Genomic DNA, 15,102 nt, shown 5'->3' on the forward strand with positions numbered 1-15,102 from the left:
CTGTCTCTCTTGCATGAGCACTTTCCTGTCGGGCCCTTAGCATTTTTCTGCTCTCCCTGAGAGGCACCTCAGTGGCTAAGCTGGTTTTGTGGAGCTGTGATAGACACAGCAGGAAGTGTTTCAGATAAAGAAATACGCCAGCCTTTTCCAGGTAACTTTGGCAGGCAGTAACCTGATCTCAGGACTTCCTTAAGCTTCCTGCTAACCTCCTCAGTTCCTCCCTAGCAGCAAACTGGATATGATCAAGTCAGTAATGAGGTGGATATATGATCCCAGCTCTGTAAAACGACTTTTTCTCTCACAGGGGAGGGATTTCTGGCTGAAAATAGTGAGGCTGGCTTAAAAATCATGAGATTTTAAAGATAATAATTTGGGGTTGTTTTGGGGCTTTTAGTTTTTGAGGACCGGGGTTCACATTTTTCAGTTGCTCTCCATAACGAGGCAGGTTAGAAACTTACATTTTGAGAGTCTTAAGTAGTCACGTGACTCCAGGAGCTGGGACTTCAAGACAAACACCCAATACCAAAAAACTTGCAGTAAATTTGCAAGTGTTGGCAATGCCATGCTACCCCTATTCTACCTTCTACCAAAGCAGCCCATTCACATGGGCAACAGCAACTTTCCATTCCTGCCAGTAAACGAGTGACCGATTTCCTCAACATCAGAGAATGGAAAAAGCATAGGAAACAACCGTTAGAGCATTTCTCTGTTCTGCAGGGGAAATATGTCAGTTCCCTCCAAGCGGTGTCTTCTGAAGTAGCCCATAAATCTGGCTACAGGGCTGCCTTTTCTTAAGGGTGAAAACAAAACCTTGACAAAACGAACAGCTTTTAGTCCTTCACATATAGACGTGCCTCCCCGCCTCCCCATCTCTCGACACACACTGAACTGGCTTCTGAAGAGACAAGGATAATTTAGAGAGAAAGAAAATCACAGTACTTCAAGCCTGTGGCAGAGAAGTGTGTGGAATACACCAGCAACCTTTCCAAAGGGAAGCCTCATTCTCCTGGAATGCAGGAAAGTGAAACCAAGTGGAAAGGAGGGCAGAAAAGGCTTGGAGGGATTCATATTATAGCAAGGTGCTCTCTCCCCTCCCCATGCTGAGTAGCCAAGTCAAGTGGATTTTGGCAAGGGGATGATCAAACAGTTGTTTTCTATAGGCACTTTGGCAGGCAGGTTCGGGCCGCAATATCCAACCAAGACAGTTCATTAGGAAGAGCAGGCATGGCATTCGTTCTTAGCCCCTTCAACAGAAGGCCAGCCCTTCCTTAGGGCATGTCTTCGCTGGGAAGAGGGGGAGGAGTGTTCTTAATTCAGGCTAGCTAACATGGTTAAAATAGCAGTAAGAATAACACAGCAGCTTGGCTTTTAACTTGGGCTCGCAGCACTGGCTAAAGCCTGTAGGAGAGCGTGGGGTTGAACTTGAGCTGATCATGGCTTAGCTGCTGTGTCTGCTGCTCTTTTAACCTGAGTTCGCTAATGTGAGTTAAGAATACACCTTGCTTTTTTCTTTTCTTTCTTTTTTTTTTCCCCAGAGAAGACAGACATACCCTTAAAGATAATCTTTAAAACAGGGTAGATTGGGTGTCTGGCCCTTCCCCCCCCCCCCCCGTGCCCCATTTCTTTGTTGTATTTTAAACATTTTTAATTCTGCTATTTAATAAATAAACCCTTCGCAATATGCAGATTAGCTCATCTTGACCACCCTCTTTAGGGCTGCAGGCTTCCATGGAGGACCAGAGAGCTGGAATGTGCTCCTCAGCCCCTAATTGAAAGTGTGGAGGGGGGATGACTTGTTAGCCAAGAGAGTTTTTCTCCTAAAAGTCTGTCAGGTGTCTGAGTGAAACGGGTGGTAGCAAAAAGGAAAAAAAACCCACAGCCTGACTGAATATCCTTTCTCCTTGGCTCTGCTTTCACTGTCACTAGTAATGTCCTCATTCTACCCATTCTCCAGTTGTCCATGGAGACTTCCAGGAGAAACACGGTAGAGGAGCCCTGAGTTTCTCATGTAGAAGATAGGCAGAACAAGGTCTTTTATTTAGACATTGGGAAGAAGTGCGAAAAAAGGGCACAAACCCATTATTTTCCCCCCCAGCAGATCATTGTCAACAGTGAATTTCCTGGCTTTTTGGGTTCGTCGTTGTTACATAATATAATTTAGAAGTCTCATGCTCAGCTGCTGCAGCCAAGTCACTGCCTTCATGGGACCAAGGGGCCAGCCTGGAGGCACCGCAGCCCTTGCTGGGATTGGGCTGGTAGCCAGCCAGCTCTCCCACTGTGTGTGTGTGGACAGCTGCATCTGTCACTGTGCAGTTCTTCTCCACATTGGAGATGGGACTATTTGCCTGATGTTGAATGTGGGGGAGAAATCCCACAAGTGAGATTAGCCCTCCCCCCAGTAGAGGAAGAAAGAGAATGGGCGAAAGAACAGTTGCCAGAAGAGGGAGGCAAGAAACTCCTCCCCACAGCAAGTTGGAGGGGAGGGCTGGGTAACCTGAGCCCTTTCCTCTCAAGCGGAGGGAGATGTTCAATCCTAGAGTACTTGATGATGCAGCTCAGTGAATCAATCTCCTGAGACATGGACACGTTGTCGTGGGGACACACGGTGCTACGGTTCTGCCATCCAACCTGGATGGCCACTGGGATGAAGTATCAACCCTCTGGCCTCAGGGCTTTGTCTCCGTGTGGGCAGGGTGCAATACACAGTTGGCCAGATCCTGTCTAGAGAGGAACTCGCACTGACTGCACGTCTCCCTGTTTTCTTGTTCCTGAAAGTTGGAGCCTTGCAAAACACCATGGTCTAGCTTCATGGAGATCCAGCTCGTGTGGATCCAGACCTCCTGACTTTAACTGTGATAGTTGGGCTCCAAATGGAACTGGAAAATTAAAGCGAAATTCATTTGCAAGGGTCGAGTTTCAGCTCAAAATCAAGGGAAACCAAGAATTTGGCTTGGGATTTGGCACTTGCCCAGAAATCAGCTCTGAGCTTGCTCAAAAGGTTGGCAACTCTCAGTGAATCTTTCAATGAGTCTGGCTTGTGGTGTAGCAAAGTCTAAAGCTGGGTGGCCTGGAATCCTGTCGTTAATCCTTCACTCAGCTCTACTGAATACCAGGCAGTAAAACAATTTGTCATTTCTCAATGGGCCTCGCTCTTGTCTTATACTTGCAGTCAGGAGCTAGGCACTGATCTTACAATTGGATCCTTGCAGGCAGACTTGTGCCTGCGTAGAGCTCTGCTGACTTCAGAGGGAGTCGCCATGGTGATAAGGGTCTTTCTGTGGATTTGGTGGCAGGATCGGACCTAAGTGAGAACTCCGCTGAAGGCAGTGGTGTCACATGGGTGTAGAGCTGGTTTGCGAGGAGAATCAGGCACATGGTCCCTTCCCTGATGACTTTACAGCATAAAGGTCCATTCTTGCAAATCCTCCATGCCCGGAATAGCCACTGAAGACAAACAGAACCCTGCATGCAGAGAACTTCCAGTGTCAAGCTCTGTTAGACCATATACAGATGGGTCAAAGAGAGACGTGACATGGTCTTGTAGTACGGACGGCCTAGGCTAGTCACGTGTGTTCTGGTTCCAGGGTTTTATATAGGAAGCATCCTTTCTTGAATATCTAGCCCATTGTAGGGATTCCCATAAAAATTATATAATCTCAGCAAATGATGACCTTGATCTAGAAACCAAGAAGAGTGAACAATCTGTCATTTGCTGACAAGCATGTTCAGTCAATAACAAACTCTTTGTAAACAGCCCAAGTATTTCTGTTAATTTAACAACTGGAATACGTGTTACTGTGTGACAGCAAATTTTAAAATAGCAACACATTTGACTTGTTGAGCAAATCAATTGCTACAATGCTTAGTGTAGCACTTGTAAGTCTTGATTACCCTTATGTTACAACAGAAAATCCCCAATACACTTCTCCAGCAGAGAATCAAGTGCTGTTTTGCTGTAGGGTTGCCACATGGGTTGTGATGCATTCACAAAAACTTTCTTTAGTGACAAACTCTTGCCTTTTGATGTGCATCCGATTGATTGATTTCAGTGAGAACTGCATGTGTGCAGCCTAGGGCAGTGTTTGGACCTTTGATCATCTGGATGTTTATTGATTGGGATAGATAGGTTTATAAATCTCCTTATGTAAGTGTGAAGTGGTAAATGTTTTGTAGAAGCAGATGATACTTTTGCTTTGTTTTCCTTCCACAGCTAGTTGCATCCATTGTCTTCATCAGTTTTGGAGTCATTGCTGCGTTCTGCTGTGCCATAGTCGATGGTGTCTTTGCTGCCAGACACATAGTAAGTATTTCCAAAGGAACATGCATGCTGCTATACCTACACTCTCCGCATTCCACACCGTAGTGGATCAATCCCATGTCTGAAATGAAGGGAAAATACCTTCTAAAAGACAACTCAGCAAAGCTTTTCTGTCTTCTCTGTACTGTGTTTCTGTAGCCATGGTCTCAAATACAATATTCCTCTTCAGTTACTGTCCAATGTGTGATCTTCATTTTCTCTGCAGAGTTCAACAGCCACCTAACTTGAGCAGTAGTTACATTTCAGTGGGGGATGAAGTGATAGGTTCAGCTGATAAAGTACATCAGTGTGAAAGGCTCTCTGTATGTGTTACTGTTCTGGTGTAGCAGCTGGATGGGTAGCAGTGAGATATAGTGGGAAGATATAGTGGGAAGACCTGGAACTTTGTGTAACACATACCATCGAATAGATGCTGGTGATTTCACTGTTCCTGCTCCAAGGAGTTTACAATCTAAGTATAAGACAAGAGACAACAAATGGATACAGACAAATGGGGGAGCATAAGGAAACAATACGACAGTATTGGTCTGTACGGTAGGCAGTGGGCTCAGTGCACCAGCTGAGATCTTAGATGCATTAGCTATATTGGCGTATAATTAGGTTATTAAGGCCATACAACCTTAGTTACTCCTGGGCCATATTTTAGAGAGTGAACCCCTAGAATGCCTCAAACCACAACAAAGCAGTCCAACCCTCAACAATAAAAATGACATTTCTCTGCTTGTCTGTCTGGCTCTGATGAGTAGGTTTCTTTTCCATCTCTGACTTCCATGTTTCTGTGCAACATAAAGTATTAGCTTAGGTAAAAATATCAAGCTGTTTTTAATTTCTGGCTGATCCTGGCCATGTGGGGTGCTCTGGATCTGATCTCAGCACTGCTGTTTAAGGATCACAGTAGCTGATTTTACCTACTGCACAATGATGTAAGTCTGAGATTCGTCTTTGCCAACCCCCCAATGTTTGTATGCGATGGCGAGAGCAGATCAGTTGGAACAACAAGAGTGCCAGGCTCTGGTTTCTGTATCTTGATTAATGAACCTGGTTTTGGCTTTGCTTCCCCTTGTACCTGTCCAAGAAAATCACCTTTTTCAAGTGTTAATGTACCTCTGAGTACGTCATGTTCTTTCTGCTGCCATTCCCCTACCCCAACACACTGTTATAAGCATTGGGCCAGATCTTTCAGAGAGCCCAGCTTCCAACAGCTCCCTAAATAAAGAGATGTCTTCCCTGCTCTTGCCTGGGCTCTTAGTTGAGAGTTGCTCCTAGTCCCTCCCCCCCTCTGTCCATATACAAAAATCCCTCTCCCTAGTGCAGCGGTGCTTTCGGCCCAGGCTAGCTAGCTGGCTCATCCTGGCATCTAGGCTGAGTTGGAGTGAGCCTTTCACTCAGACTGGTAACCCACCTGCTTTGCAATGAGGATGCAGGATAAACCACTACTATGCTGATAGTCCTCCAGTGCCTTTCCACGGTTCCCCCTCTGGGCCCGGAACGACAGACGAGTTCTCCCACAATTCACATGAAAAGAATCATAGAACAGCTCAGCTTATTGCAGCATAAAGAACCATGGGACATGCCCCAAGAAGTCCTAGGGACACCCACATAGAGGATGATAAAAAACGGTTACTCACCTTCTCGTAACTGTTGTTCTTCGAGACGTGTTGCTCATGTCCATTCCAATTAGGTGTTGTCGGAAAGTTTTTCCCCTAGAAGCACCTGTCGGGTTGGCTGTGGAGCCCCCTGGAGTGGTGCCTTGATGGCGCTCGATATATGACCCTGCCGACCTAGCGCCTCCTCAGTTCCTTCTTGCCAGTTACTCCGACAGAGGGGAAGGCAGGTGGGTTTGGAATGGATATGAGCAACACATCTCAAAGAACAACAGTTACAAGAAGGTGAGTAACCATTCTTCCTTCTTCGAGTGATTGCTCATATCAGTTCCAGTTAAGTGACTCCCAAGCCTTACCTAGGCGGCAGGGTCGGAGTTATGGAATCACTGATTGGAGCACCACTCTGCCGAAAGCTGCATCATCTCTGGCATGCTGGATGATGGCGTAATGAGAGGTGAATGTATGCACCGAGGACCAAGTTGCTGCCCTGGCATGAGGCTTAGGTTGAAAAACAGGCAGGAAAATGTCCTGACTAGTGTGGAAGTGTGACACAACCTTCAGAAGAAAGGCCTGTAAAGAGGTCTGAGTTGCACCTTATCCCTGTGGAAAACCGTATAAGGTGGGTCTGAGGTAAGGGCCTTTAACTTAGACACACTGCTTGCAGATGTAATGGCGACCAGAAAGGCTACCTTCCACGACAGATAACGAAGAGAGCAAGTTGCCAGCGGTTCGAATGGAGGCCTCATTAGCTTGGAGAGGACCAGGTTAAGGTCCCATGTGGGGACAGGCTGCCTGATCTGGGGATGTAGCTGTTCCAGACCCTCAAGGAACCGACCATCCATAGGGTTGGCGAAGATGGAGCATCCAGACGTTCCTGTGTGGAAGGCTGAGATAGCAGCGAGGTGAACCCTTATGGAGGACGCTGCCAGACCTTTCTGTTTCAGGTGCAGAAGGTACTCTAAGATGAGAGGTACAGGTGTCTGGAGAGGGGTGTACGACGCTGGTCGCGCCAACAAGTAAATCTTTTCCACTTTCCCAGATACATGGCTCTAGTGGAGGGCTTCCTGCTACAGAGTAGACCTCCCTTGCTTGTTCTGAGCACAGAAGCTCCACGGAGTTCAGCCATGAAGCTTCCAAGCTGTGAGGTGGAGAGACTGCAGGTCGGTGTGATGAAGACGACCAAGGTCCTGAGTGATCAGGTTGGGGTGGAGAGGCAATGTGACCGGGGCGTCCACTGACAGTTCCAGGAGTGTGGTGTACCAATGTTGTCGAGGCCACGCTGGTGCCACCAGAATTATCTCTGCCTCATCCCTGCAGACCTTGAGTAGGACCTTGTACATGAGAAGGAACGGGGGAAAGACGTAGAGCAGGCGGCCTCCCCAGGGTAGCAGGAGTGCATCCGTAATTGATCCTGGGCTGTGTCTCTAGAAGGAGCAGAACACTGGGCACTTTCTGTTGCTCCAGGTGGCGAACAGATGGACCTGGGGAAACCCCCACCTTTGGAAGATGGAGTGTATGACATCTGGCCGGATAGACCACTTGTGATTGCAGAAGGACCTGCTGAGGTGGTCTGCCAGTGCGTTCTGAACTTCTGGTAGAAAGGATTCTTCCAGGTGAATGGAGTGGGCTACGCAGAACTCCCACAGCTAGAGGCTTCCCGACATAAGGGAAAGGAACGGGCTTTACCCTACTTGTTGATGCAAAACATGGCAGTGGTGTTGTCTGTCAGAACTGCTACACACAGGCCTTGTAGTTGGGCTTGAAAGGTCTGACATGTTAGTCACACTGCCCTCAGCTCCTTGATGTTGACATGGAGGGACAGCTCGTCCTGTGACCACAGGCCCTGTGTTTGGCAGTCTCCCAGATGCGCCTCCAATCCCAGAGCCGTCGCGTCCATTACCAGGGACAAGGAGGGCTGAGGGCTGTTGAAGGGGACTCCTTCGCATACTGACCAAGTGTCGAGCCACCAATGAAGGGACTCGAGCACCTGCCCGGCACCATGACCACTGAAGGACCTGCTGAGGTGGTCTGCCAGTGCGTTCTGAACTTCTGGTAGAAAGGATTCTTCCAGGTGAATGGAGTGGGCTACGCAGAACTCCCACAGCTAGAGGCTTCCCGACATAAGGGAAAGGAACGGGCTTTACCCTACTTGTTGATGCAAAACATGGCAGTGGTGTTGTCTGTCAGAACTGCTACACACAGGCCTTGTAGTTGGGCTTGAAAGGTCTGACATGTTAGTCACACTGCCCTCAGCTCCTTGATGTTGACATGGAGGGACAGCTCGTCCTGTGACCACAGGCCCTGTGTTTGGCAGTCTCCCAGATGCGCCTCCAATCCCAGAGCCGTCGCGTCCATTACCAGGGACAAGGAGGGCTGAGGGCTGTTGAAGGGGACTCCTTCGCATACTGACCAAGTGTCGAGCCACCAATGAAGGGACTCGAGCACCTGCCCGGCACCATGACCACTGAATTCAGGCTGTTGTGTCCCAGGTGATAGGTTGAAGTGAGACACACCTGGAGTGGCCTGAGCCTCAGTCTGGCATGCTGGGTCACGTAAGTGCAGGCTGCCATGTGGACAAGGAGACTCAGGCATCCCCTTGCTGCAGTGGTGGGGTATTGCCTGAGGCCTTGAATGATGTCCGTCATGGCTTGGAATTGGGACTCTGGCAAAAGTGCTCTGGCCTGAACCAAGTTCAACAGCACCCCGAAGAATTCTGTTCTTTGGGTCGGTGACAAGGTTGACTTGTTCAAGTTGAGGAAGAGACCCAGTCTCTCGAATGTGGATCTGACCAATTTGACCTGAGACTCCACCTGCCCCCTGGTGTGGCCTCTGAGCAGCCAGTCGTCGAAGTAGGGGTATACCTGCACCTTCCATCCAGCCCGCGGGGGCAGGAACCGGGTTGACCTGGTGGCCGGAGGACAATTAAGCCCGGGGCTGGGGCACCCGGGACGGAGCGGGGTCCGCCGGCCCCAGCCCGCGGGGGCAGGAACCGGGTTGACCTGGTGGCCGGAGGACAATTAAGCCCGGGGCTCCGCGGCAGGGGTACCCGGGACGGAGCGGGGTCCGCCGGCCCCAGCCCGCGGGGGCAGAAAGTGGCCACAACCAACATGCACTTGGTGAACATGTGGGGGGCTGTAGAAAGGTCGAATGGAAGGACCGTAAATGAATGATGTTTGTAGTCAATCAGGAACCATAGGAATCATCTGTGTGCAGGCCGAATGGTTATGTGAAAGTACGCATCTTTCATGTCGAGGGCAGCGTACCAGTCTCCCGGATCCAGAGAAGGGATAATTGTACCCAGGGAGACCATGGGCAACTTCAACTTTACCAGGAACTTGTTGAGTCCTTGCAGATCTAGAATGGGTCTCAGACCCCCCTTGGCCTTGGGGATTAGGAAGTATCGAGAATAGAAGCCCTTGCCCCTGAGCTCCTGAGGAATCTCCTCCACCGCTCCCATAGCGAGGAGCCCCTGCACCTCCTGGATAAGGAGTTGCTTGTGAGAGGGGTCTCTGAAGAGGGACGGGGAAGGGGGGTGGTGGGGAGGTAGGAGCAGAATTGGAGAGAATATCTCACTTCTACCATACAGAGAACCCAGCGGTCCAAAGTTATTTGGGACCAGGCATGGTAGAAGTGGGACAGATGATTCAAGAAAGACGGGGAAGGATCCGGAATTGTGGCTGATGCACTGTCCTCAGGTGAACCTTCAAAAGGCCTGCTTTAAACCTGACGATGGTTTAGTCGGGCCCTGCCCCTGCCCGGGCTGGGGGCGGGAAGGCTTGTGTCTGCCATTCCTGTCCCATCTCCCAGAAAAGTCCGCCTCAGCTGAAGAGGATAGGAGCACTGCTGCTGCTGAGGCTTGAAATGTTTGTGTTGGGTTGCCAGCGTGTGCCTACCCAAGGGTTTCATGGTAGCCCTGGAGTCTTTTAGGCTACGCAGCCTAGAGTCAGTCTGCTCCACGAACAGGCCCGCTCCATCAAAAGGCAGATCCTGCATGGTCTGTTGAACCTCGGGCGGAAGGCCCGATGCCTGCAGGCATGAGATGGATCTCATGGTGAGGACGAGGTGCGCTCCGCTGAGTCTGCAGCGTCTGGTGAGGCCTGCGTCACCGCCTTGCCCTCCTCCACTATCACTCCAAACTGCTCCCTGGACTCTGTTGGCACTTGCTCCTTAAACTTGAGCATCAAGTTCCAGGAGCTGAAGCTGTATCTTCTCAGAATTGCCTGCTGGCTGGGAATCCTGAGTTGTAACCCACACGAGGAATACACTTTGTGCCCATATAAGTCTAGGTGCTTGGTGCCCTTGGACTTAGGCACTGGGGCTTGTTGCTCCTGCCTCTCCTTTTCATTTACTGCAGCCACCACCAATGAGCCAGGCTGCGGGTGTGTGAAGAGGTACTTGTACCCCTTAGATGGGACGAAATACTTCCTCTCCACACCCTTCGCGGTGGGAGGGATGGAGACCGGGGTCTGCCAAATGGTCTTAGCATTGACCTGTATAGTCTTGATGAGGGGTAGAGCCACCCTCGACGGGCCTTCCTGGGCCAGGAGATCGACCATCGGGTCCTCCGACTCCACCATCTCCTCGGCCTGCAGGCCTATATTTCGCGCCATCCTGTGAAGGGGGTCCTGGTGGGCACGGCTGTCTATGGGAGGCGGTCCAGAGACGGAGGTGCCTGCAACCACCTCCTCCGGGGAGGATGAGGAGGAGGCTAATGGGGGAACAGGGTCCTCCTGACCCTCTTGGTCTCCAGAGGTCTCCTGTCCCTCCTCTCTGTCGGGGCCAACCGCACCTGGATCAGGCTCAGAAACTGGGGCTGGTTCCAGGGGAGGTAGTACAACTGGTATCTCCTTGGCACCCCTACAGGTGGAGTGACTGGCTGATGCCTCCAGTACCAGCGGTTCAGAGGCCGCCAAACAGGAACCCTTGGAGTGGGTGCCCTGAGCCTGGTGTGCCCATGGGGTCCAGAATGGCCACTGTGCAGGCCATGGTGCTGGCCCCATGTCAGGGTGCCTTCCATGCCCTGACCGGTGCCGGCCCTGCTCTGAGTATCTAGACTGTGTCTCCAAGTCTGAAGACAGAGACCAGGACCACGATGGCCAGGGCAGTGCTGAGCAGAGCTGGACTGGAGAGCGGTGCTGTGAGACTGGGGAGCAGTGCCGCGAGGCTGGGGAGCGGTACTGAGATTCGGGGTCTGTGCGGGGACACTGACCAGTGCCGGGATGACCGGTGCTGGGAGTGGGACCTGCTGCATGGTGGGGATCAGTGTGAGCATCAGGGTCATGATCGGGAGCGCTGGCATGACCTGGACCGGTGCCACGAGCGTGACCAGTGCCGCGATTGCTGGGACTCAGAGCGGTGCCATCATTCCACCGGCTGTGCTGAGGGACGAAGCATTGCTGGTTGGCCTCTAGATGTTGCCACGAAGGTTTGGCTCGAAGGACCGTGGTGCCGTCATGGTAATGAGGTCCCTCGTGGCATCGTGGATGGCAGTTCCACCTCCTCAATGACCTAGCTCGGGGAGTCCAACGGCACTGGGCTCGACAGTCCCCTGGCAGTCCCCATTAGCTCGTTCCAAAGGGGTGGGTCTCAGAGTCGGAGATCCACTCCCCCCCTGCTTCCAGTGCCGCTTCTGCATCAGGGAATGGGACCGGTGCCGGGTCGATCCCACCGGTTTTGGCACTGGGAAGCGGTGATGCCGCGGGTCTCTCCCAGAGTCCTCCCACGGTGCCGCTTCTAGCCCAGCCACCGGGGCGTGTGCACTGATGAGCTCGGTGCCGAGTCTTGCTGCTCCGATGTAGGTTGCGGTCTAAGTGCTGCCCCCATAAGGAGCTGCTTGAGGCGAAAGTCTCGCTCCCTTTTTGTTCCGGGGCAAAACGCTTTACAAATCCCGTACTTGTCCGCTTGGTATGCTTCCCCCAGACACTTCAAGCAAGCGTCGTGGGGGTCACCTGTTGGCATGGGCTTGTTGCAGGACTTGCAGGGTTTGAACCCTTGGGACTTAGGCATACCCCAAGTCACCATGGGGAACGCGGTCTGGGTAAAGGGGAAGACCCCCCCACTCCCAACAGCTATCTGCTGTAACAACCGAAAACACTAAAACTAAACATAACGAGGCTTGGAATAACTGAACCAAACTAACTGAAAGCTAGGGAAAACGAGGAGAGCTTGCTAAGCAAGTCACCACAGTTCCAATGACCGTCACTGGCAGTAAGAAGGACCTGAGGAGGCACCGGGTCGGCAAGGTTGTATATTGAGCCACTCCAGGTAGCTCCACAGCCGACCCAATGGGAGCTACTAGGGGGAAAACTTTCTGGCGACCATGCACACGGCACATGCACCTAATTGGTGCGATACGAGCAATCACTCGAAGAAGAACCTACTTCTGCTGTCGTTGACTCCCTTAGCTCAAGAGGCAGTGGTGCGTGCGGTGGGATTTAAAGGTTCTAACCCTGCCGATGATCCATGTGGGTGTCAGTTTGATGTCACATGATGCACAGGGCTGAGTGCAGCCCCGAGTGAGGACACAGGAACTCAGGTATGGCTTTACAGCGTGGCTGCTCACACCTGGGCTAGGCTAACCTAGGCCTGCGTGCTGCTCACTTGGGTTGACTCTGCAGTGAAGACATACCCACCTCCGTGGCCAGATTTTCAAACAGTTTTCCACGGGAGCTGCTGGGTGCTAAGCGCTTCTGCAAAGCTGGCCCCTTCACTCCTTTGCCTGTGGGGGCACGGTGCTCTTTTGAAAATCCCGCCCAGCCTGGCCCGTCCTCCCTGCTCAGATATGTGACAGTGTGCTAGATTTGAACCTTGGCTTGGCTTTGAATGATATGCTAAACTGCTTGTTTTCTTCTGCAGGATCTTAGGCCCCTGTACGCAGGCCGATGTCAGTATTATTCCAAAAGTACAACTCCACCCGAGGTGAGAGCAGTTTTGGTGGCATCGCTTTCTAACAGGGCTGGCAGTGGCGTGGAGGTGTATGCCCTGCGGACCAGTCAGGGACAGAGCCCCCCCAGGATGGATTCATTCGTTCCCTGCATGCACAGGAGAGCAGGACTTTGGGAAGGGCTCAGCATTGGGGTCTTGGAGAGGGAGGAGCGTGAGGCACCAGTGATTGTCGGGGAGCACAGCGGTGGAGAAGGGTACGCTGGAACACAGCGGGGACTAGAGAGGGCATTTAGGAGTGGGGCATGCTGGAACTAGGGTTGGGAACCAGAGTGAGCGAGCCTGGAGTCCTTTGTGGGACTGCCAGCCTGACAGAGGAGACCAGCAGAGAGGAGGTGAAGGACACACGTGTCCATTTGTGTAGCCTTTTCGGCCCTCAGCAGGGTCAACATCTGAGGCAGAAGCAACTGTGCCAGCATTTCCATGGCGAACACTGATGAGGGGAAAGTGAAGGACAGCTCTGCCCAGCTGTAAGATAAGCAGCTCCCCATCCCAAACTGGGACACCTTCTGACAGAGAAATGTGTTCCCTAAAAAGGGGGGAACATCTACAATCACATGGAGTGGGTGAAACCTGTGTGATAAATCAAGTGTATTGCGCGCTGCTCTGCATCCCCTGGGACTTTCCTTCCAAATAGCTGAGCCGCTTTCAGGAGCTGCTGAATAAAAACAATCAGCCTGCCAGCAAAATCCATTTTTCTTCCCTGGCTCCCCCTCCCCAACTGCAATGTCCCCCCAGCACTTGTCTGGGGTGCAGGATGGGCAGTGGTCAGTGCTGGAGCAGTGACAGGGAGAAGATCGAATCTCGCTGGCCCCAGAGAGGTGACATCTCCAGAGTAAGCCTGGCAATAACCGAGATCGGATGGACACACGCACGTGTATCCAGTAACCATCCAGCATTCGCCACCATGTCATGGTCTTGGCCTAGGGGTTGTACCAGTAGAACTATATCAGTAAAAAGTCACCCCCTCAGCCAACATAGTTATACTGGTACAAAATCTGTGCATAGACCAAGCCTCAGAGAAACAGGACCGAAGGCCATTGCTCGTCTTTTCCTGGGTTCCTTGTATCCCCCTTCTCTTTGTGTTCACGCAGGGGATCTGTAATCCACAGCGCCGGGGACCTTGCACACCTAAAATAAAAACCAACACCTGCTTCTGCTGTGACCTATACAACTGTGGAAAGTGAGTAAACTAAAAATAGCATTCAGCATCCATGCCAAGAGCAAATATGGGATACATTGCTTTGCTCTTGTTTAAAGAGGTTAGGGACTCCTACAGGATATGGTAGGAGCTATATATAGGATTGGTTAATTATAGCTATTATAGAAATAGATATTGCATTATTACTTCAGGTAGCAACCCTACCGTATTATAATGGAAGTTGGATCACGTAATGCTGCCATAAGACAGTCTAGTCTTTCAAAAAGAAAAGGAGGACTTGTGGCACCTTAGAGACTAACAAATTTATCGGAGCATAAGCTTGCGTGAGCTACAGCTCACTCACGAAAGCTTATGCTCAAATAAATTTGTTAGTCTCTAAGGTGCCACAAGTCCTCCTTTTCTTATTGCGAATACAGACTAACATGGCTGCTACTCTGAAATCTAGTCTTTCAGTGTGTTCAAAAGGTTAATTACCAAGCTACTCCCCTATGGTACCTTTTATCTGATGATCTCAATGTGCTACATAAATGTAAATCCTTCACAATGAGGATGGCAAGTATTATCCCCACTTTACAAAATGGAGAAACTGAGGCTTAAGGGATATGGTCAACTTGTAAACTATGCAGTTGGGTTTTTTAAGCTTAAAAATCATTTCAGGTACTGTACCTGACACCCATATCCCCTGCCACATGTTGTGACTTTACCAGTTTTTTTAAATGTGTGTGTTCTCTCCCCGGTGCTGTATGAAACAGCAGAAAACAAAAAACAGCACAAACTAATTATAAAGTGGGAGAGAGGTGCAGGAAATGGTGAAACTGACTCTATTCAAAGTGCTGTCAAATGCACAAAGTCAGCAGTGAAAAGAGAGAACAGTTTTGTCTCTAATCTCTTCCAGCTACTGTAATCTTAGGCACACATAAAAATAGTCAAGGAATGTTTTTCAGACAGAATTGTAATGTGTAAGTTGACAATGTCCCTATAAAGCCAAAATTTTCAGCTGTGGTCTCTGGTTTTAGGTGTTTCTAGCTTTGGATCCCCCAATTTAAGACAAACTTGGGGGGGTGATTTTCAGAAGT

At 50.6% G+C, this 15,102-nt stretch overlaps 1 protein-coding gene across 3 annotated transcripts in view; it reads left to right on the forward strand.

Moving 5' to 3' along the window:
• Positions 1-15,102, forward strand: part of TMEM255A (transmembrane protein 255A) — a 50,569-nt gene that overhangs the window by 26,999 nt on the left and 8,468 nt on the right. The window contains exons 4-6 of one of the 3 annotated variants that reach the window (XM_077826509.1): positions 4,211-4,300; positions 12,778-12,840; positions 13,959-14,047. In XM_077826509.1, the coding sequence (XP_077682635.1) occupies positions 4,211-4,300; positions 12,778-12,840; positions 13,959-14,047 (242 nt within the window). Of the gene's footprint in view, positions 1-4,210; positions 4,301-12,777; positions 12,850-13,878; positions 14,048-15,102 lie in introns of all 3 variants that reach the window. The other 2 variants (XM_077826508.1, XM_077826511.1) reach the window with 2 other exon arrangements.

Source organism: Eretmochelys imbricata, chromosome 9 (assembly GCF_965152235.1).
Source record: "Eretmochelys imbricata isolate rEreImb1 chromosome 9, rEreImb1.hap1, whole genome shotgun sequence".
Classification (NCBI taxonomy): domain Eukaryota; kingdom Metazoa; phylum Chordata; order Testudines; family Cheloniidae; genus Eretmochelys; species Eretmochelys imbricata.